General features: G+C 50.2%; 1 protein-coding gene across 5 annotated transcripts in view; it reads left to right on the plus strand.

Moving 5' to 3' along the window:
* Positions 1-2803: 2803 nt before the first annotated feature.
* SLC6A12 (solute carrier family 6 member 12) overlaps positions 2804-24000 on the plus strand; it is a 28335-nt gene continuing 7138 nt past the window's right edge. The window contains exons 1-11 of one of the 5 annotated variants that reach the window (XM_070409513.1): positions 2921-2942; positions 3274-3373; positions 5202-5285; positions 7253-7531; positions 14853-14987; positions 18303-18443; positions 18757-18844; positions 19756-19888; positions 21403-21537; positions 23088-23191; positions 23538-23662. In XM_070409513.1, the coding sequence (XP_070265614.1) occupies positions 7318-7531; positions 14853-14987; positions 18303-18443; positions 18757-18844; positions 19756-19888; positions 21403-21537; positions 23088-23191; positions 23538-23662 (1075 nt within the window). In that variant the 5' untranslated portion in view covers positions 2921-2942; positions 3274-3373; positions 5202-5285; positions 7253-7317. Of the gene's footprint in view, positions 2892-2920; positions 2943-3273; positions 3374-3824; positions 3987-4023; positions 4049-4111; positions 4314-5201; positions 5286-7252; positions 7532-14852; positions 14988-18302; positions 18444-18756; positions 18845-19755; positions 19889-21402; positions 21538-23087; positions 23192-23537; positions 23663-24000 lie in introns of those variants that run through there. The other 4 variants (XM_070409515.1, XM_070409514.1, XM_070409516.1 and 1 more) reach the window with 4 other exon arrangements.

Raw genomic sequence — 24000 nt, forward strand, 5'->3', positions numbered from 1 at the left:
CTGAATGGAGAGAGCAGAAGCATAGGAAACTGAAGACTTACAGACAGGGCCTTTGGAGATAGGGAAGTAACTAGTCATGTACCAAGCCCACCAGGCTGCCTTGGGGCCTCAGATCTCATACCTCGGATCTGGCACACATCTCAGGTTGATCCATATATCTGCACACAGACACACTCCTTCATTATCATCAGATAAATGTGCACAAGCTCAGCCACGCCACTGGCAGCCGAGTACACTCCCTCATAGCAGCTGCAGTCCCGAAATGTAGGTCCTAGCCTGCGTGTACTAGCTCTGTGACCTTGGGCAAGTCAATTTCTCTGATCATTTGTTTTCTCCTCTGTAAAGTGGGAATAAGAATACTTACATGATTGAGTTGTTGGCGTCCAGTGGAGGAGAGCTGCTCTGGGAAAGCATCTATCCTATTTCCCATGACTCCAGCCCCACCATATTGGGTTGTCAATGAAACAGAAAAACCCAGGAGTTCAGAGACATCCTTGCTGTCCTCTGGCTTCCTGGCCTCAGGGATCTGGTTGCACTGGGCCCCAGAAAGAAGGCTACACATTTATTGAGCTAAGCATTTTTGCTAGGAGGCAAGGGAGAGGTAGCCCTAAAATAACCCTGCCTCCTGTGGGCCTCGTGCCCTTTCAGCACCAGGAATGTTGTCCAAGAAAATCAGGTCTGAGTCCTCCAAGCCCCAGTCTATCCCCTGGTTCTGGGAGACCAATGCCTTCCCAGAAGAGAGAAGACTAAGATCATTCCCTCCCCTCAAGCTGCATCTATCCACCCATCCACCCACCCACACACCCATCCATCCACCCGAGAAATATTGAATGCCTACCCTGCCAGCACTGTAATAAATGCTAGAGACAAAAAACACAGAGTTATAGAATGTGACACCTGCTCTTAAATATTCAGGATCTGGGGAACAGTATGCTGCAGTATAAGCATAGATTTTTGGAGCCAAGGGTTCCAGGTTCAAATCCTAGCTCCATCATTTAGTTCTACATGGCCTTAGGACAAATCACCCCAAAGTTCTTATCTGTAAAATGGGGCTAATAATTTCTACATTTCAAGGTTCTTGTGAGGAGCAAATGGAGTAACATGTAAAGTACCTAGCCTGAGTGAGATGCTCAGGAAATAGGTTCCATGCCAGGCCCACTAAAAGCAGACATGGGGGTAGGAGATGAGAAGATTCTATGGGGTTCACGGTTCTCACTGCAGCGAGATAACTGATTTATTTAACCATATTCTGTCTTATCTCTGGACCCTTCCCAGTATGAAAACTGCCAGTCTCAGGTAGGCTTTCCAGGTAGTTTAGGGATCCTGCATTTTGCACAGATGGGGGTCTCTGGCATGCAGGAGTTTACCAATTGCTCTGAATGTCTAGTGGAGGCTGGAAGTGGGGGGTGGGGAGTTGGAGTGGGCTTGAGTTTGTGAGGTTTCAAGTTCAAGGGAGGCCAGGTCAAACAAGGCAGCTGTTCTACAAGGTGAAGGAGAGATGACAAGACTGCTGAACCATGCATATCTCCAGGTACTAGCAGAAAGTGTGACACCTTGTAGGCATAAAATACAGTTTTTGAATGAATGAATGGCTAGGATATTCGCCCTCTGCCTCATCTGATTCTCTTCCCTCTCGCTCCCCTTCACGGAGAGGCCGGGTGGGTATTTTGTTCTGGAATAGCTGTATTGACTTTGGTGTCCCTTCTGCAGTAAGCTCCATGGTTGACACACGGTGGCCCAGCATGCTGAACAGGGCAGATGCAGCAGTGCAGGCCACAGCACCCCAGGTGAGCACAGGGTGACTGGTGTGTGAGTTCCGGCTGCTCTGCTCACACCCTGCTCTGCTGGGCGTGAACCCCAGCCTGCCTCCTGCTTTCTCAGAGGCAAAGGTCTGAGAATTGAGATTCACTCTGGCTTCCCCTTGACAGGGAAACCCACAGGAGGTGCTGGGGAGGGGCCTGAGATACAGCGACGGGGGTGCTTGATGGAAAATTACAAACAGAGATTCTCACTTCAATCTCAGCCCTGCTGGGAAGTTCTAAATTATGTAGGGGAAGCTCCTGCAAAGGGAAATTTCCCTTTCTCCCCACAACTTCCCCTCCTCCGTACCATCTAGAGCTGAGGAAGCATCTTCATTGCCTTGAAAGAGACACCAGCTGTTCTGAATGAATCTGAATGAATGGGCCTCGGTCAGTCCTCCAACACCGTGAGGGTGCGCTCAGGAATAGAGACAGGACCCTGTTCTGGATAAGCTCCCCGGGCGCACAGCATGGGACATACACATTATTCAGCGCGTTTCACCACGCATAGCTGCCAGGCAACCAGACAAGGCACAGCTGTGTGCCTTAGGGCTGCCTGGACCACACACTCTACCACCCCAGCCCCAGCCTTCAGAGGACCCACAGCAAACACCTACAGCTCCCCTTAAGCACCTATGTTATCCCAAGCAGTTTGCCCTATTGCTTCAGCCCTCACAGCAACTCTACAAAGTGGGTATTGTAATATACTGGTACCTTTTACAGACTGATAAACGGAGGCTCACATGACGGCAAATGACAAGAGGAGGAGTTCAAACTCAGGTGTGACTGCAAACCTGTGTCCTTTGGGTTCCTTGAGGTGTGCTCTGGGCACTTTCTCTAGGAAAATCCCAAGGAAAAGGGTAGTTGCTGTGCAGGTCCGGAGCCTGCCTCGAAACCACAGAGGGCAAGTACTTGGTGGAAAAGTCCAGCATGTGATTCACCCTCCTCCCGGACTCTGTCACTGAGGCCAACTCCCCTCTGAGGTTCTCGGTTTCCAGCCTGGGAGTTGGTGCTCCATCCTCAGCTCTGGCGAGAGGAGGCTGGCCTCATCTCCTCACCCCTAGGAAGGGGCTGGTACCAGGATCGGGCAAGGTGAGAAGGGGGACGAGGGAAAGGGCAAGGAACAAAAGGAAGAGAGCTGAGGTCGGATCTGAGTCTCTGAGCCCCGCTTTGAGGGGTCCTCTTGGGACAGCACGCTGGGAGGGCGGGAGGGGCTGCGGAGGGAGGGAGTGGGGGTGGGGGACTGGGGACAGAGGACTTGACTTACTGAGATTAGATGTTGTAATCCTGGTTCACAAACTTTTGACCTCAATCCCTCCTGTTGCTCGTGGTATTTCTCTGCCCCTTCACTTCCCAATACACTCACACACACGCCAGTCACTTTCTGTCTGGGAGCCCAGGACACAGCTCAGATGCGATTCTGAGCTGGGAGAACAGGAGAAGGAGCGAAGGTGGAGGACAATTTCCCTTTCAGGTCCTGTCTCTCTGGGTATTCCCGTAGTGGCTTCCCTGGGCTCTCCTGGGGACCTGAGGCATGGAGCTGAGCTGACCACAGGAGCCGGATCGGGGCTGAGGTGAGCAGGAGGTGGGGGGCTGGATCTGTCTTCACAGCCTCTGAGAGGGTCCTCAGAGGGGCTGCATCAGGAGACCCGAGAGGCAGACTGTGTGTGTCTGTGATGCCATGCACTGGGCCAGAGCAAAGTCTGATGCCCAGGATCCCAGGACAAGGGGTGTCCCAGCTCCCCCTCACCATCCACGGCATCTGAGTTGCTCCGGAATAAGCCTGGGGAGCAGACAAGTCCATAGATGGGGGACGGCCACAGGGAGTGAGTGAAGGAGGGGGTGATCACCTGACTAAGAGGGAGCGGGAAGCAGACGGTGCCCAGCAATGTGGGAGGAGAAGCAGACAGGAGAAACCTCGGCCATTCCTGAAGGCCCATGGTCTGCAGTTAGCAATCACAAGTGAGGGGCTCCTGCCCCCCCACCCCACTAGTGAGGGACTCCTGTCCCCCTACTAGCAGAGCAGGAGGAGGAAGCTGCCTGGCTCAGGGAAGGCATGGGCATGCTGGTGCCTGAAGGGGGTTGTGAGGGGGCTGACGGAAGGTGCAGGCGGCTACCAGCCAAGCCAAGCAGCCCCCGGGGTATGAAGGACTAGACGGGAGCCAGGTTTTGGTGCCATGCACACAGGTATGTGTGTGCAAAGGGACGTGACGGGAATGGCACCAGTGTGTGTACGGAAACGGCAACTGGTATGTGGGTGTGGGCTGAGGTGGGAGCTGGGGTGCCCCATGCCGGCCTGGGGTGTGACAGGGCTGAGCTGGGGTCCCAGCAGTATGCGGGGAGTAGCGTTTCCACACTTGTCTGCTCCTCTGCTAGACCTGGTCCAGGCCTCCGTCCACATGCCTGCCTCCTACAAACAGTTAATTTTGGACTTGCTGTCTTTTGAATATTTCCTCGATGGGCAGCACGCAGCCCGGTGTGGCCGTTGGTTCTTTGCTTCTGGAGGGCACTGAGGTATGGTGAGGTCCACTGCATGCCCCCACACCCTGCCGCAGCTTGGCAGAGCAGGTGGGCAGCCTGGGGAGATGATGCTAGGGGCTGGAGAGGTGACAGGGCTGGGGTGGACTTGGGAAGGGGGAGATCTCTGGAAGTCATCCCGACTGTGGATAACACTGCTGTTTATCCTTAGCAAATGGGCTTCGGTGGAAGGGCACGGGGGTGGGGTGGGGTGAGGGTAGAAGGAGGGCCAGGTATACTGTCCTTCTGGCTTTTGAAAGTATCCCAAAAAGGAGAGCTCTGTACAGCTTGTTTTGATGCCTAACATCTTCCTGGACATTTCTCCCCCGAGTCTAACCTGAATCCCGGTTGCTCAAATGAAGCCTGTTTCCCCCTGACTTACCCTGGCTCTGGGCCAGCTTTCCTTTTCACATGCCCTCGCCTTCCTTCTGCCATTCCGGTTTTTCATTCTTACCCATAAGTTATGGTCCTCCCAATAACATTTTTTTTAACTAAAAAAAAGTCACATTAGTGTCAGTTCATGAGTTCATGTTCTCTTCTCTCCCCATCCCATCTGTGATACAACCCAAATCCTGTGGCCAAACTGGGTTCTGAGATTTGCTTTCTGATCCCACTCTCTCCTCTGGCTCCCACTCATGTACTCCTTCCCCACCTCTAACTGCTGAGGACAGCTTAGCCCTGAAATAGCTGCTTCTGGTTGGGGAGCAGTAAGGCTTGTCTCCTGACCATCCCTTTGTCGACTCTTATGCTTGAGCTCACCCTGAGCTGAGCTACCCTATGGCTTGGTAAGCAAAGGCAATCGTCTCTCCTTGTCTTTTAAGGATCTGATTTTGATCCCCTGCCCTCCCAGCACCCCTACTGAGCAAAGGTTATTCTCTCTTCCAGGAGGCGTAAAGCCCAGAGAGGAGGTGTGATTTGCCTAAGGTCACACAGCAAGTTAGAGACTCAGCTCCACCACTTACTACTTTGGTAAGTTTATGCAAACCATTAAAAAAAAGCTTTTACTGAGCACCTGATGCGCTCAGTTCTCGTCCTTAATTTCTCTGAGCATTTCCTCATTTATAAAATGGAGTTAATAGTAATACCCAAAGATTCTGATGAAGATGAAATCTAAAAATGTATATAAAGATGTATATGTTTTTAGGACAGAGCTTATTCAAATGTTAACTGATTACTGTTATTAGCTAGGTTTGGACTAGAACTTTGGTTTCTGTCTGGTGCTTTTTTCATCAGTTTTTTAGTCCATTCATTCATTCACCCACCCATCCATCCATTCATTTGTTTGATAATGATTCAAGGGCCGATCCTCAGGGTGCCCCAGCTGAAATTCTGTAGCAGCATCCACAGTTGGTTCAGGTATCATCAACGTTCCCCCTGGGGCTAGACTACCCTGCTCTTTCAACCTGAGGCTCTGGTTCCCAAGGCCCCTGAGGTCTGCTGCTTACTCTGAACCCGGAGCTTGCTCCATTCCCTTCTTCCACTCACCCTCCCTTATATCCACTGTGTGCCTCTCTCCTCATCTCCCCTCCTAGGCTGAGCTTGCAATAGCAGCCTCTGAGTAGGTGCCAACACCGGAATTTCACCCTGACATGTGTTCCCATTCCTGGGATAACCTGCACCCTTCAAGTCACCTTCAAAAATTTCCACAACCTCGAATGGCTCCTGCCACACCTTGGACTTGGGCTGTTGCCTGGGTTAAAAGGACCAACAAATAAACACAGACTCTTCTTTTAATAAAAAGGACCCTGTGTTTCCCCAGAGCCATGGAGGAGCATGGAGCACTCGGTGGCTCTGAGTGACTTGATGCCCCAACGCCCTTCCTTCGTAGGCAAGGTGTTCCCCTCTGCACTCTTGGCACCTCCTCCCGGCAGCCCAAGGGAAACAGAGGCAAGAGGTAGCCTCAGGGAGATTGTGGGGTGGGGGAGAGAGAAGGGGAGGCAAATAGTGATTTGTAGGTACAACACCAGCCATCTGTGTCGTGGCAATTGACAAACAGACAACAAGAGGGCAGAGTAAAACTGAGTGGCCCACGTGATTTTCCTGAAAGTCCAGGGAGCTTTGGGCTCATTAGCAGAGCAAAGAGTAGGGAAGGGCAGCGACCTGCTATAATATGCAGCTACTTCCGAGCCCATTCCTTGAGGGGTCACTCTGATCTGGAGAAGACCACCACCCAAGTGAGAATCGCTCTGGTGATCCCTTCTATCACCAGGACTCCACCCTGTTCTCAGGACAGAGGTACAACAGAGAAAAAGAACCAGGGTTCCTTTGAAGTCCTACCCTCGGTCCTGGCACCAATCCTAGTCCTCATCTGGCCTTGCTCAGAGGCCCCACCTTCCCCTTCCCTCCCAATCAGATGTCTCGAGCTAGCTGGCTCCCATGTTTACCCTGAGTTGGTCGATCACCCTGGCACAGGGACGAGCACACAGCTGGCCAGCAGAAAACCATGCCGTCACCTCTGCCACATCTGCCCTTTGACCTGTTATCCCTGGCAGCCTTGATCCCTTCTGGCCTGAAGGCTGAGGAGCTGGGGCACACAGGTGGCTGACTGTGAAGATCAAAAGGGACTTGGAATAAAAGGCAGGAAGCCTGGGTTTAAATATAGTTCTAACTGGTTTTATTTAGACAAGTCACTTCATCTGTCAAGGCCTGGGTGTTCCCATCGACAAAATGGGCAAGCTAAGATTTGGTCCCTATTTGTTTTTAGAGTCATGAGAGCAAAGCATAACTTTAGGTGTAAATGCCATTGAGAGCTTCAGAAGAAAATCAATATTAAAGCAACATTCCAACAATATTAAAGCAACCTTCCAACAACATTAAAGCAACATTCCAACAATATTAAAGCAATATTCCAACAATAATGAAAGATTGGGATGGGGAAAGCAGGGATGGCAGGCATGTGTCGGGGTTGCACACCTCATTCCTTTTCCTCCCACCAGGCTGTGCCTCTCTCACCATCTGGCCCCACTCCCAGCTCGGCGGCCTCTAGATCCGTTACGGGGCTATGGACAGGAAAGTGGCAGTCCACGAGGATGTGCCTCCTATGGTCACCTGGGTCCCTGAGGAGGGAGAGAAGCTGGACCAGGAAGGCGAGGACCAGGTGAAGGATCGGGGCCAATGGACCAACAAGATGGAGTTTGTGCTGTCCGTGGCCGGGGAGATCATTGGGCTGGGCAATGTCTGGAGGTTTCCCTATCTCTGCTACAAAAACGGAGGTGGTGAGTTCATTCTGAGGCAGGCGCGGTGGGGAGAGCTGTGCCCTGATAACCAGGCAGTGCCCACCTGGCTGCCTCCTGCCTGGGCACTGTGGTAAAATGGAAGGAGGCTGGGATGGAGCAGAGGACTTGAGTTCGAGTTCTAGCTCCACCACTGGCCTTAGTGTCCCCCTCTGTGAAATGGCGATGACACCCCGCAGGGCTACAGCAAAGATTAAATGAGCAACAGCAGGACCTAGGAATCTGGGTTTTTAATAAGCTCCTTCATTGCTCTGTACACATGCCAGTGTTGACAGGAGTCATTCATTTATTCAACTAATATTGTTGTGGGCATAGTATGTGCCAGCCACTGTTCTAGATACAAAACAAACATATTCCACATGTTGTATTCTAGTGAAGGGTGGCAGATTACAGACAAATAAGTAAAATATGTGATATGTCAAATGGTGATGAGTGAAATGGTGAGAAGCAAAGCCGGGAAGAGGGAGAGGGAATGCTGGGCCACAGAGTGGGGGAGTGGGGTTTGAAATATAAACTAAGATACCAGGAAACATTTCACTGAGGAGGAGACATTAGAATAAAGAGTTGAAGGAGGTGACGGAGCGACTCTCATGGATGGAAACCAGGTGCAGAACACTTGAACAGTGGGGCAGCGGCCCAGGTCTCGCAGGCACTGCTCTGAGTGAGGTGGGAACCACTGAGGAGTTTCAATCGGTGAAACTCGATCATGTTCCCTTTAATGCGGGGACTAAGCGAGGTCAGTGTCTCCCTCTGGGGTCACTGGTCTTTGGGGCTTTAGGAAGGTAGTAGTGAAGGTCCAGGGAGTAATTTCCTTATCTAGACAAAGGAATGAAAGAGTAATATTATCTTGTCTATGAGTTTTTAAAATTAAAGAAATATAATTTTATTATTTTTCAGCACTGGTAGTAAACATGAGCAGGGGCTTGGTAAGGAGGGGCCAGAATACTCCTTTTAAGTGCACAATTAAATGGTTTTTAGTGTATTCACAGAACTGTGCAGCCATCACCACCATTAATTTTGGGACATTTTCATCATCCCCAAAAGAAACCCCGTACTTGTTTATAGTCACTTCTTATTCCCTCTCCCGCTAGTCCTTGCCAACTGCTAATCTACATTCTGTGCTATGGATTTACCTATTTGGAATGTTTCATATTTCCATGAATTTATTTGTGACTGGCCAGATCCATGCTTGCCTTTTGAAATACCTGCACTCTTGTGGAAATAATATGTTTACTAGAGACCTGGTGCACGAATTCATGTACAGGTGGGGTACCTCGGCCTGGCCAGCAATCCAGGCCTATCAGGGGGGCCTGCCCAGGGGGAGGGACACCAGGAGGTTGGCTGGCTGGGGGGAGGGGCCGTGGGCAGTTGGCTGTCTGGCCTCGCCCCCAATCAGGGTGTGTGTGTGGGGGCTTTTGGGAGAAAGGCCAGCCAGAGGGAGGGGCCGAGGGAGGTTGGGGGGCCAACTGGGGCCCGGATCGGGCCAGTTGGCTGCCGCAGTGTGCATCATAGCAACTGGTCATTCTGGTCATTCTGCTATTCGGTCACTGGACTTTTATATATATAGAATAGTGAACATTAGAAATATTCTGGAAGGTAAAAAACAAACAAACAAGCAAACAAGAAACATTCTCATGTACAGGTAACCATTATTTAGAAAATCCTTTGAAACACTATCTATATTTAATTTGACACATTTTCACTGAGTATCCACCATGCATCTTGCTCAGTTATTATTACAAACTGCTTGAACCAATGACTCCAAAGAAATAGAAATAGGATTTCCTGGGAAGGTTAGGGCTATGGAGCCAAAACTGGGAGTGGGGGACTAATGCTGGACCAGAGATGAGGGGTGGCAGGAAGAAGAGGTAGAGGCAGTGACCTACTTCTTTATCCCAAGCCACAGTTTCATGGACACATAGGATGTTAGATCTAGAGCTAAAGATGAGCTAGGCAGAGCCCTCATTTCATAGAGGGCACCCCAAACCACAGAGCTGGATGGCAGCAGTAGGTCCCGGAAGCCAGGTTCGCTGGCTCCCACAGCGCTGCATGCCCCTCGCCTTGCCATCTGAAAAGAAGGGATGATGCCAGCCCAGGTTCCAGTGCCCACCCCACCTCTGTCCTGCCTGGTGGCTGCAGCTGTGGCCGTGACCTCTGTACTGACCATGGGGTGGGGTGAGAGACAAGCACCTATGACAGCATGCAGGGACAGGCTGAGCCCAGGTCATCTGTGAAATGGCGAGACCAGATCACATGTACTGTGCAGGTTCTGTGTTCGTTTCTGTCACCCAAGTTCTCGCTTAGCTCTGTCCCAACCTAACTGTTTGGGAAAGACATGCTGCCTCGATCATGTTCCCTTTAATGCGGGGACTAAGCGAGGTCAGGATCTCCTTCTGGGGTCACTGGTCTTTGGGGCTTTAGGAAGGTAGTAGTGAAGGCCCAGGGAGTAATTTCCTTATCTAGACGACTTATAATAGATCTATGTGGGAACTCCACAGGCTGACCTAAATGTCAGTTTTTTGCTTTAGACTAGAATAGTACTAACTCTGTGTGGTAATATGGTTTACCTCAAGCTGACCATTCGCTCTGGGTGGCAGTTAAATATAGTTTTTACTAATATATTAATTAAAAAGAATTATTAATAATTATTAGTTAAAATGGTTGTCGATGGATTATTATTTTTCTCTAGTTCTGTAGAGAACAATCTTTCAAAAGGAATGAAAGAGTAATAAAGTTATTGGTCTAATAATGTCTTTGGTTATAAAAAAGCAGGGAGTCACCAAAAACAGATCATCCTCAAATTATTTCTTCCAAAAGAGAGTTTTAGGAAATTCTGAGTTTCCTGATTGTCAGCAGTTCAGGGGAGAGTGCGTGGCAAGGATACTGAGGCGCAGGCGCACCTTAGCGCAGAGGGAGGGAGCAATGGCCTCCGGGCACCCGTGTGCACAGATCCCTGTGGCATCACAGACTGCCTGTGCCCATGGCCTGGGCAGGTACCGATAAAACTCAGCCAAGGGAGGTGGAGGGAAGGGTGTTTGCAGTGTTCATGGTTGGAAATCCACAGGGAAAGCACCCCTATAGTCCATCTAGACCAGTGATGGCGAACCTATGACACACGTGTCAGAGGTGACACGCGAACTCATTTTTTTGGTTGATTTTTCTTTGTTAAATGGCATTTAAATATATAAAATAAATATCAAAAATATAAGTCTTTATTTTACTATGGTTGCAAATATCAGAAAATTTCTATATGTGACACAGCACCAGAGTTAAGTGAGGGTTTTTCAAAATGCTGACACGCCGAGCTCAAAAGGTTCGCCGTCACTGGTCTAGACCCAACCTCCTCCCAGTGTCCCAAAGGCCCAAGCCTAGTCCCTCCCTTCCTGGGTGGACTCAACCCGAGGCAGGCCAGCTCCAGGCCCCCTGAGGGCACCCCTTCCTCTGTGGGGCAGAAGTCTCCATTTCAATAATAGAACTAAAGCCATTTTCTTGACTAGAGGGGAAGGGTCACCACGCAGCAAGTGGGAAGGAGCCTCTGGGTCATGTGCCCCCACAGGCTTCCTGTAAAGTGCCCCCTGGGGAGTCTCCCAGCCACATCCCTGCTCCTGAGCACCACTCCCAGCCGAATCCCTGCAACTCCCTAAGCCAGGAAACCAGAGTCAGTGGTGTTGATTAGCCCGGGGTGACTGATGCTCTAGCGTTACTCAGGATGTAAAGGACTTCAGAACTTAAGGGAGAGTTACTGGCTGGCCGTGGCTCCCTGGGGCCTGAAGACCCACAAATCCTTCTCATGTGTTGCTGTTGGGAATGCAGATTGGTACACAAATTTTGGAGGGCAATTTGGAAATGCACGTGAAAGATCTTTAAAAAATGTTCATACCTGAAAGGTGGAAAAAACTCAAATCCTATATAATAAAAGGCTAATACACAAATCGACCGAACGGTGAAACGACCGGTCACTAGTGATGCACACTGACCACGAGGGGGCAGACGCTCAATGCAGAAGCTGCCCCATGGTGGTCAGTACGCTCCCACAGGGGGAGCACCGCTCAGCCAGAAGCCAGGTTCACGGCTGGCGAGCTCAGTGGCGATGGCGGGAGGCTGTCCCGCCTCTGCGTCAGTCGGACATACCCCGAGGGCTCCCAGACTGCGAGAGGGTGCAGGCTGGGCTGAGGGACCCCCCCCCCCCCCCCCAGTGCACAAATTTTATATATATACCGGGCCTCTAGTATATATATATATATATATAAATTCGGCCAGTGTGGCTCAGCAGTTGAGCATCAACCTATGAACCAGGAGGTCACAGTTGGATTCCCAGTCAGGGCAGGTGCCCAGGTTTCAGGCTTGATCCTCAGTAGGGGGCATGCAGGAGGCAGCTGATCAATGATTCTCTCTCATCATTGATGTTTATAGTTCTCTCTCCCTTTCCCTTCCTCTCTGAAATCAATAAAAAAATTATTTTTTTAAAAAAAGGAAGGACAGCCCTAGCTGGTTTGGCTCAGTGGATAGAGTGTCAACCTGCAGACTGACTGGTCCCAGGTTCGATTCTGGTCAAGGGCACATGCCCAGGTTGCGGGCTTGATCCCCAGTGTGAGGCATGCAGGAGGCAGCCAATTGATGATTCTCTCATCATTGATGTTTCTATCTTTCTCTCCCTCCCCCTTCCTCTCTGAAATCAATAAAAAAAAAATTTTTTTAAAAAAAGGGAAGGACATTCTAACACATGCTACAACATGGCTGAATCTTAAAGACCTTATGCTAAATGAACTAAGCCAGTCACAAAAGGATCAGTACTGTATGATTCATTTTATATGAGGTGCCTAGAAAAGGCATATTCAGAGAGAAAAAGAATGGTGGTTACCAGGGGCTGGGGAGAGAGGAGAATGGGTGGTTAGTGTTTGATGGGTACAGAGTTTCAGTTTGTGATGGCTGAAAAAGTTCTGGAGATGGATAGTGGTGATGGTTGTACAGCAGTGTGAATGTACTTACTTAATGCCACTGGAGGGTATACTTAAAAATGGTAAAATTTATGTTATATATATTTTACCAAAAAAAAAAAGCAAAAATAAAAAAAGTGTATACCCTCTGACCCACCAATTCCTCTGTTGAAATTGATATTAAGGAGCAGATTAGACAAGTGCACAGGATGTGGATGACGGTCTGCATCATAGCAGTTTTCTCAGGAAGCAACAGAAAAGGCCAAAGGTCATGCTGATAAAATAAACTAGGACAGATGCCTAAGGTGGAATACTATACAGCCAGTAAATGATGGCATAGAGATGTATTTACTGATATCAAAAGAAGTTCATGGTATACATTTTAAAATGGTTATGAAATAATACATAGTAGGGTCTCATTTTTTCCAAAAAAGAAATATATATATATATATATATCTGTCTGTATGTTTGTAAGAAATTGGAAGGATATATAATGCTTTTTTCCTTTCTTTTTCTTTGTATTTTCTGTTTTTCTACAAAGTAATATGGATTACTTGAGAGGCATTATAATGTAGTAGTTAAAATATATTATAAAAATATGAATAAGTAAATATATTGATTTCAAAGAGGAAGGGAGAGGGAGATAGAAACATTTATCTATATATATAAAAGGCTAAGTGACTGGCTGACCAGCCGACCACCTGGTAGGTATGATGCCCACTGACCACCAGGGGGCAGATGCTCAATGCAGAAGCTGCTGAGTGACAGCAACTTTGCAGACTGCCCTCTCGCACTCCGGGACCCCTCAGGGGATGTCAGACTGCTGATTTCGGCCCGATCCCCACAGGCCAGGTTGAGGGAACCCACCTACCAGAGGGACCCTGCTCACTCTACAGATGCCCTTTGAGCTGCAGTGCTGCCCCAGGTGCAGCCACCCAGGGAGGGACTGCGGGAGGTTGGCTCCAGGGCATGTCTGGCCTGTCTCGCCCAGTGGCCACCTTCTAATTAATTTCCTTTCAATGTGCATGAATCCATGCACTGGGCCACTAGTTTCCTATATAATAAAACCCTAATATGCAAATCAACCGAACAACGGAACAACCGGTTGCTATGATGCACACTGACCACCAGGGGGCAGACGCTCAATGCAGGAGCTTCCCCCTGGTGGTCAGTGCGCTCCCACAGCAGGCGCAGCGGGGCCCAATTGAGCGGGATTGAGCCCTGTGGGGATCGGGCCGAAACTGGCAGTCTGACATCCCCCTAGAGGTCCTGGATTGCGAGAGGGCACAGGACAGGCTAAGCGACCCCACCGTTGCATGAATCTGTGCACGGGGCCTCTAGTCCATGATAAGAGAGAATCATTGATTGGCTGTCTCCTGCAAGCCCCCTACTGGGGATCGAGCCTGCAACCTGGGCATATGCCCTTGACCAGAATCAAACCTGGAACCCTTCAGTCCACAGGCCAATGCTCTATCCACTGAGCCAACTGACTAGGACTACAATGTAGTAGTTAAGAGCGCAGACTAAGACCACTTGGGTTTGTGCTTCACTTTTCTCATCTGTGTCTCAGTTTTTGAATCTTTAAAGTGGCCTCAGTTTTTCATCTGTAGAATGGATATAATGGCAGGTTGTTGTGCGAGGATTTTGATGTTGGTGAAGCATTTAGAAGGGTGCCTAACATACAGTAAGCACCAAATAAGTGCTAAATGTTATTATTGTGCGATAAACAATAATCCATCGGCCCATGGGTATACTTCTGAGGTGGGGTATGTCTTTGTGACCAAAGTGGGTACTGTGGGCTTAGGGTTGCCTTCAAATTCACTCATAGGTAATTTGCTGGATGTCTGTTAGGCCCCGCCTCCTGTCAGGGCCTGTAGTCAGTGCTGGACCACCTGGCTGGCTGACACCCCCGTTCCTGAGAGTGGGGCTGAGCAGAGGAATGGCCTTCTCTGCTGAGAGCCCAGTTCAGATCAGAGTCTGATGGAGGGAAAAATCCCTCTGAAATTATTAGAGGGAAAATAATTTTTCCGAGGTGTTTTTGTTTATTTGTTTTTCTCTAAAATGTAACAAACGTGATAATTTAATAAGCATATCAAATTATACAGAACACATGTTTTTGTTCCAAAAATAATAAATTGACTAGATTTGTGAAACACACTGAGCAAATAAATAGCGCATACATTAGGATTTCCACCGAAATTTCCCTTCCAAGAGCTTTCCTGTCCTGAGTAAGGTTCAGACTGGAAAATTTTCTGCCTGTCCTTGGGCACAGATAGGAGGAAGCCGACTTGTGCCCTTGGGAGGGGTGAGGAGGGAGATGAAGGCCTAGGCTAAAGGCTCAGCCCATACCTCTCCTTCCTCTGCAGGAGCCTTCTTCATCCCCTACTTCATCTTCTTCTTCACTTGTGGCATCCCGGTGTTCTTCTTGGAGGTGGCATTGGGCCAGTACACCAGCCAAGGGAGCGTCACAGCCTGGAGGAAGATCTGCCCCCTTCTCCAAGGTAAGTGTTCTCCCGGGCCCACCTCCCCGCAGGCCACTAGCCTGCCTCCATCTCACTGTTGACTCTCCGTTCCTATCTGCTCACTACCCTGTCATTCAACCACTCTCATACTGTGCTAAGTGCTGTGGGGGACTTAGGAGATACAATCAGGCGTATACATGCTGAGGAGGAAGGCACTCCTCAAGAAAGTCAAATGAAAGGTCACAAATGAAAGATCAGTAGCAGAGCCTTGCAAATGGGGGACCCTGAAGCTTCATCTTCACCAGCTTCACAGAAAACGTGTTGCTGTGCATATGGTGAGGTCCCAGACGTGCCTCCAAAGTATATAATAATAGTGATGATGATGATGTCTAACACCTGTTGAGCCCTACTGTGTGTCAGGGTTCATGTCAGCACTTTCCCTGCAGTTCCTCACCTAATTCTCCAATAATAACTCTAGTCACCTCATTTTGTAGATGTGAAAAATGAGGCCATTTGCCAAGGATTTGAACCCAGATCTACCTGAGCTGAAGGTTCATGCTCTTTCCTATGTTAGGGATGATGTTAGGGACAACCCCTGCCCTCTTCTCTCTGCATCGGTTGGCACTAATGTGAGCAGCTTGGGGTGTCCTTCCACCAGCCCCTCTAAAGTGGGTTGGGCCAGTCCCCTGCGGGCCAGCGGGAGAGAAACCCAGGGTCCTCCTCCTCCCTGAGAGGGTCCTTGCATATGTGAAATGGAGAGAGGACTCTCCCTCCCTCATGTCAGCCCCTAAGGGAGCTCCGGGGCCTGGGCTGCCTGGGGCTGCGGTCCAGCTTGGTAGGCTGGACAGAAGTGGGCATAGTGAGGGACACTAGCTCCTGAGCAGGCTGGGAACCTGACCACTGACTGGGGGAGGGGAGGTAGGCTAGCCTGGCCAATTCCTCTTGCGGCCTCATGGGGCCCTGTGGGGGCAGCAGTGAGGGACTGGGGCAGGGTGGAGCTTGGCCCGCTCAGGTTTCTGCTCCGGAGTTCTGGGGCTCCAGGAGTGCTGTGCCTTCAGCCAGAGCCCACAGCTGGGTTCTATCCGGGGCCACGCCAGCTCAGGGGTGGCACAAGCAGGGCTGGCCTCTGGAGCACACAGGTACTAACTTCCATGGGCAGGGCAGCAGAACCAGCATTGGTTGGGGGTCGGGGGTGGGGGGGGGGGGGGGGCGGGGAAGACTGCTGCTCCCTTCTTATTTTCCCAATTGAAGAGACCCCAAGGCCTAAGGTCTCAGGCAAAGGCTCACTTCAGTTGTGTGCGCCTATGTTGGTGGGACGGCTCAGGCTGGTACTACCTGCCCTGTACATGCCTAACTGCCCCCGCCCAGCCCCGCCCCACGTCCACCCTCCCGGGGAGCCTGAGTGCAAGGGCGAGGCACCGAGGAAACTCACCCCTCAGCTCACCCACAGCCTCCGCCTCCCTCAGCTTACACGCAGGCGCCTGCTTCCTGCCCACCCCCTCCCCACCCGCAGAGATGGGCGGGCCCCTTCCAGCCCGGCGGCCTCCCAGGGCGGGTGGGGCTCCCGGGTGGGCGGCAGAGGGAGCACAGCGCGTTCCGCGCACAGTGGCTGCTTGTTTGCTGTGCGGCTCTGTTCGCTCTGAATACCCCGCCTGGCGGCTGCCAGCTCCCCGGGGACCCCCTCGCTATCGGAGCCCTCGCCACGTCCCCTCCCGTGGCCCAACCCGAGGCTGCCCCGTCTCTGTCCCCATCCCCGCCTCCCCACCCCAACCCCGGAGTTTGCCAGGCCAATGGGCCAGTGGGAATCTGGGCCTGGCACGGAGTGGGGGTGGGGGGCATTGTTGTCCGTCAGCGTGGATTGCTCCACCAGCCCTGGGCTCTCTAGGTCTCCCACCTTCTTCATTAGTTAGTTCTTGAGTTTGACATCCTCCGGGACGGGAGGCAGGATGAACAAGCAGCTCCTCTCCTGGGCTGGAGCGCCCCCGCCCCCCTTCCTCCCCGCTGGCTCTCACACCTCGAGACTAACCTCAGCCAGCGCAGTGCTACTTTTAACCCAACGTGGCAAAGGCGGGGTGGATGACTGCTCCTGATCTCCGCCCTCCCACCCCAGTCTCCTAGGGTCGGCCCAGGTGACTGGCTGCACCCTAAGCCCCCACTGAGGCTAGGTGTCCAAACGACACGCTTCACCGGCAGCCCACACTTGCCCCCCAGGGGGAGATGGCATTTAGGCTGAGCAGGCTCTACAGGTCTGGACCGCGCTCTCTTCCTTGCTTTCTTCTGGTTTTGGCTCTTATTTTGAGACAGATTCTTACCAAAATATCCATACTTACTCCTGTGTTCTTCCCACCCTTTAAAAATGTTACAAGTGATGTATGATTGTACTAGAAAAACTAGAAAATGCAGATAGGCAAAAAGAAAAAACTGTAAGAAGTGAACTCAAATCTTATAACCTAGAGCAGGATTTTCAACTCGTGGGCCACAAGAATTTTTAAAACATGCAATTCCTGACTATTTAGTCAGGGACACTGACCTCTTTTCCCTTAGATTGTCAACTTGAAAAGTGACAACAGCCAGCACAACAATAGCTGTTGGGTGTGAATGAATCAAAATTATACCTACTTTTTTTTGTCAGATCGGCCAAAAAATATATTTTTTAGTGTGCTGCAGAATTTTAGTAATTAGCCATCATGAAATGGAAAAGATTGAAAAATCACTGACCTAGGGAACCACTTGTTAACTTTTGGATTCCCGTCCTTCCAGAATTTTTCTCATAAAAAAACACATTCAAATATCCTATATAATAAAAGGCTAATATGCAAATTGACCAAATGGCAGAAGGACCGGTGGCTATGATGCACATTGACCATCAGGGGGCAGATGCTCAACACAGGAGCTGCCCCCTGGTGCTCAGTGCACTCCCACAGGGGGAGCACAGCTCAGCCAGAAGCCCTGAGCTGGCTCACGTGCAGCGGAGGTGGTGGGAGCCTCTCCCACATCCAGGGCAGTGCTAAGGATGTCCTACTGACATCCCTCAAGGGCTCCTGGACTGCAGGAGGGCGCAGGCCGGGCTGAGGGACCACCACCCCCCCCCCCCCAGTGCATGAATTTCGTGCACCAGGCTTCTAGTATATTATAAAAATGGCAGGATGCATAGGATAGTGTTCTGTAACCTACTTTTCTTACTCAGAAAAACAGTCTGTAAATGGCTTCTCAGGCCAATAAATAAAACCTGGTTCTCTTTGTGTAGCACCTAGTATCCTAATCATAACTGGCAGTTTCTAGGTGACTTTTTTGGGCTGGCATTGATCTCATGGATTCTCTTATTGCTTCCTGCCCCTCTCCCCATTCCGGAAGGCATTGGTTTGGCATCTGTGGTCATCGAGTCCTATTTGAACATCTACTACATCATCATTCTCGCCTGGGCCCTCTTCTATCTGTTCAGTTCCTTCACCTCTGAGCTGCCCTGGACAACCTGTACCAATACCTGGAACACAGGTATCTATCGTTTCAACTCCTGGGATGTGGTCTCTCCCTAGAGGCTGGGCTTGTGGTGGCTGGATTGTGTCAGAGGTTGGTGGGCTGGAACAAGAGCAGAGTGAGGCACATGGGGTAGGGGGCTGAGCCCATGAACCACCTGAGCAGCCAATTCCTGACACTCTGGAGGTGGGGGTTTCAAAGAAAGCTCTTGGGATCTGGAATGTTGGCGACCACCAGGCCATAAGACCAGGGGGTCAGAGGTACTAGGGTGTGAGGGCATCTCTTCCTATCTCATCCCTAGTTAATGCACTCCTCACCTTTTCCCCAACAGAGCACTGCATGGACTTTCTGAACCACTCAGGAGCCAACACAGTGACATCCTCTGAGAACTTCACCTCACCTGTCATAGAATTTTGGGAGTAGGTGGTGGGCCTGGTTGCCACGGGCCAAGGGGCCTCAAGCAGAGGAAATTTGGATGTCTAAGGCCTGGGGTGCAAGTTTAAGGCTCTCTGTGCATGTTTTCCAGCACTTACTCCCACCCCACACATCACTGAGAGATGAGGGGACGCTCATATCTACTCACGGTTGTTCACCTACGTCTCCCAAATCCACCTATGTTCACCCAGACTCACACATTTATCCACCCTATACCCTCACATCCCCTGTACCCTACACACTCACCAAGACTTGCCATCTACCCACACATGTCCACTAGTTTCCTGGAAACAGTCTGGACCCACTTAGGAGAGCTGATTGTACGCATCCTTTCCCAACTCCATGTTCAGTCACATTGGCCAACGTGAGAGCATTTACACCACAGAAATTGGCAGACTCTACACTCACACATTCACCTTCCCACATGACCCCTTATACCCTCACACCTACCTGTGCCCACACTCTCACACATTTCCATCACTCCTGTACACATCTTCAGGCACTATTATACACTCGACCCCTCCACTTGATACCCACATACTTGCTCATCAACCTGCACGTATAAATATTTACTCTCCACATACTCATTTATACATTCCTTACCTCACCGTTCCCTCTCTCTCTCTCTTTCTCTCTCTCTCCAACAGAGAGATCTGAATGAGTTAGAAAGACAAAGATACCTATGGTATTACGTGATTTGGTCTTCTAACAGCCAGGGGCATACAGACAACAGGTGGGAACATGGCAGGGCCATGGGAAGGTGGAGTGGGTGGGGGCAGGGGAAGCCTGGAATATAAGATCTGTGGGGTCAGCTCTAAGAATCAGGAGACTTGATGACAGAGGCAAGTTGTCCCCTTTAGCCTTTCACCTGTTTGTTTATTTTTCCACTCATTAGGAGACGTGTTCTGGGCATCACTGCAGGCATCCACGACCTGGGAGCCCTGCGTTGGGAACTGGCCCTGTGCCTCCTGCTTGCCTGGATCATCTGCTACTTCTGCATCTGGAAGGGGGTCAAGACCACAGGCAAGGTGAGGTGCTCTGGTTCCTGGTAAGCTCTCTGTGTCCCCAGAGCCCCCAGGGACACTCACAGCATCCCTCTGGAGAACTGAAAGAAAGCATAGTCTAAGGAGAGGCCCGGTGAGAACATGGGAAATCGTAGGAAGGCAGAGTTTAGTTCATTACAAGGAAAGGATTCCTTTTCCAATATGATTTAAAAAGGCCTCTTTACGTAAGTAATATACAGAGCAAAATCAGAAACATAAAAGGCCCACTGTCAGAGCTAAGCATTGTACAAGCCATCAGCGCGATGGCAGGTTAGATCTACTATTCCCTTCTGTTAACCTTTTGCTGTGTTGCCTTCTAGTTTCCTTTATACGTGTGAATGTGTGTAGCTGTATCTTGTACGTGTGTATATCACACAGTTAGGATCAGACACTCTTTTTTTAATCCTCAGCTGAGGATATGTTTTATTGATTTTAGAGAGAGAATAAGAGGAGAGAGAAACATCGATTGGTTGCCTCTGTATACATTCCGACTGGGGATCGAACCCACAACTGGAGTATGTGCCCTGACCAGGAATTGAATTCACAGCCTTCTGAGGCATGGGAAGATGCTCTAACCAACTGAGCCGGGCTGGATCAGACACTCCTATGACTTGCTTTCTGTATTTAACAGCAAACACATCAAGACAATGTTTAGCTTGAGCTAGCACACAGACCTGTCTTTGAGGTGGTGAGTTTTCAATCACTGAAGGGGTTATAGCCAAGAATGGGTCACAGTACCTGTTGCACTGAGGCAGTTCAGCTTTGAGCGTTATCTCCAACCCAGAGAGGCAGAGACAGATGCTTCGTGCTCTTTAAAGCCAGGAACAGACAGGCCCCGACTTCTTTGACTAACCTGCTCCTGCAGCACCACCCCCCATTCCATGGATTGTTGGAATAATAATAAAACAGTGATAGTAATGACAACATAGTAATAGTAATAATACTAACAAGGACTCTGCCACCACCTGGTAAGGCCTGAGCTTGGCCAAGGGCAGAGTGGATTCCTCTCTGAGTGTCTCCAGGATACCTGGAGCTCAGGCCACTGCTCTTCCCAGCCTTCAGCCTGGAAAATGCAGTCTCCGTGTCCTCACAGGTCACTGTACAAACTGCCTGCCCACCCCCACTCCCACTCCCTCCCCCGTGAAGGGAGGCCACCCTCCCCAGGGGACATGCGGAGAACAGCCAGAATAAGGGGTTAAGGGAGACCAGATTCTGGATTTTAAAATAGTTTTTGAAATGTTAAGGCTGGAAACTTGTACCCCTCCCTGCCCTTCCTCCTCCCCCTTGCCCTGTTGATGTGTATCTCACACTCTGCTGGGGACCCAACACCCGCAGGAACGTGGAATGAGAGGTGCAGAAAGTGTGTGTGTCCATCCCTCTAGAGGCCTCTCAGGTGTTGGACACTGAGCTAGGTGTGGCAGGAAGACCACTGCAGGTCCCTGACACCTCCCGGCTGCTGTGACGGCACCAGAAGTGACTTTGACCTGCTTTCCTCCAAGGTTGTTTATTTCACAGCCACGTTTCCCTACCTGATGCTGATCATCCTTTTGATTCGAGGCATCACGCTTCCCGGAGCCTATGAGGGCATCATCTATTACCTGAAGCCAGATTTGTCTCGCCTGAAGGACCCCCAGGTAGGAACTGTGCTGGGGATCATTTCCCCAAAAGTCTCTCATTCCAAACCAGATCTGTACTTTTGAAAATCTTCGATCGCTTTCCTCCTGTTTTAAAGGCAGTCAATATCCACTGGAGAAACATAACATGAAAAGGAACTAAAACCCACCACTCAGCTACAATCTCTGTTAGCATTTTGATTTTTTAAAAAATTCTCACCTGAAGATATTTTTTTCATTGCTTTTCAGAGAGAGTGGAAGAGAGTGAGTGAGTGAGGGAGGGAAGGCAAGAGAGAGAGAGGGGAGAGAGAAACGTTGATGTGAGAGACATACATCGATTGGTTGCCTCCCACATGTGCTCTGACTGGGAATCAAACCCACCCCTTTGGTGCTGGGCTGATGCTCTAACCACTTAGGAACACTGGCCAGGGCTTCTGTTAGCGTTTTAGTATATTTCCTTCCATCATTTTTTCATAGCTGGATGGTGTGTGTGTGTGTGTGTGTGTGTGTGTGTGTGAGAGAGAGAGAGAGAGAGAGGAGAAAGAGAGATATAACATAGTTGAGATAATTATATATAGAGATATATCTTTTTTCACTTATATTTAAGCAGTTTTCATGTTATTAAGTTCATTTGTAAATGCCATTTTTAACACTTGCATAATAGTTCCTCCATCCATCTATCCATCCATCCATCCATTCACCCATCATGTCCTGAGGTCCCAGGAAGTGCTGGGAGCGCTGTAGCGCTGGTGAGGGTGGGCTCCATGCCTCTGAACGTCACACCTGAGGCCAGTATTGTCTTTTACTCACCTCTTCCCCTGTTTTGAGGCATATAGGTCATGTATTTTTTTACGATTGTATGTACGGCTGCAGTGAACACCTGTGTTTAAATCTCTGACCACATCTCTGATCATCATTTCCTGACTGTAGTTAGACGTGAAAACACTAAGTCAAAGAGTGTGCACATTTTCAGGTTCCTGAACTGTCCCGGCTGCAGAGATGCAGACTTCCACAGCCAGCATTTCCGCAGGGCCCTCGAGAGGTCAATTATGATTTATTTTAATTGTTGATAATTTGATAGGTCAAAATAACATCATATTGTTGGTTTATTTAAAAATATTTATGACTGCAAGGTTGGACATTTCCCCACATATTTATCAACCATTTGTATTTCCTGCTCTAGGACTTGTCTGAGCACATTCTTTGTCTCCACTCCCTCCACCCCCAAGATGCTTGGAGTTTCTTCTCTATTTCAACGCCGTGGCCCCTCTGCCCAGCGTGGCTGCCTAAGGCACACCCTGCTTGTTGAATTGAGCAGATGCCTCTTGTCTCCCCTACGGAGGGCCTCACCTTCTCTGGGGCATTGCCATGGGTGACAGACTAAGCATTTCAAGTAACGCACTCTTATTTGGTGCTTACCTAGTGCCCGCAGAACCAAGTCACAGATGGGCCCTGCCTGTGAGAGGAGGGTGTGCTCACGAAGAGTTGGGATTAAGGGATTCTGGGAACCCGGAGCAGGCCTGCCCGGCTCTCTCCGCTCTCCCTCACCACTTTCTTGGGGTCTCCTGTAGGTGTGGATGGACGCGGGCACCCAGATCTTCTTCTCCTTTGCCATCTGTCAGGGGTGCCTGACGGCCTTGGGCAGCTACAACAAGTACCACAACAACTGCTACAGGTAGGGGCATGGGTGAGGGGCCCTGGGGGACCCTGCCTGCCCGCGTCTGAGGAGGGCGGGTCCTGCAGTGGGCCCAGACCTTCCTTCTTTATTATCGGGAGCGACAGGTTGTGTGGAATTGCCATTCTGGGTTCGTTTCCCAGACCGAATTTCTCTCTTCCTCCCTTTTCTGTCTCCCTTCCCTCTCCTCGCCTTCTGAGACCCCTTGTTTGTCCTTTTCTTCCTCTGTTTTTCTTCCCGTTCACTCTTCCTTTTCTTACACTCTTACTGTCTTCTGATCTCTCCTCAAATATTGAATTTCATTCTCCCCTTTTTCTTTGTTTTATCTGCATTTGCCCGCCTGCAGGGACTGCATTGCCCTCTGCTTCCTGAACAGTGCCACCAGCTTTGTGGCTGGGTTTGTGGTCTTCTCCATCCTGGGCTTCATGTCCCAAGAGCAGGCGGTGCCCATCTCTGAAGTGGCTGAGTCTGGTAGGTGTGACATTGCTGTCTGGGACCTGAGGGGAAGGAGGGTCAGAACACAGATCCTCCTACAGGAAAGCAGGGTCCTATGAAGCTTTTAGCATTGAGGGTGGTGCTTGGCACATAGCAGGGCCTCCATAACCCTGGGAGGGAGGGGGACAGGATGGGTGGATGGACCCACAGTTGCATGCATGGATGGAGAAATGGGTGGATGGAGGGACAGCATGCTCCCCAGCACCTGGGAAGAGCAGAATAATGAATGGAATCACCCTGCTCTCTTGAACCATCCCCTATTATACATACACACACACACACAAACACACACATTCACATGCACACACACATAC

The sequence above is a fragment of the Myotis yumanensis genome, unplaced genomic scaffold, assembly GCF_028538775.1.
Source record: "Myotis yumanensis isolate MYYU_CA2020_CCGP unplaced genomic scaffold, mMyoYum1.0.hap1 SCAF_3, whole genome shotgun sequence".
NCBI lineage: Eukaryota > Metazoa > Chordata > Mammalia > Chiroptera > Vespertilionidae > Myotis > Myotis yumanensis.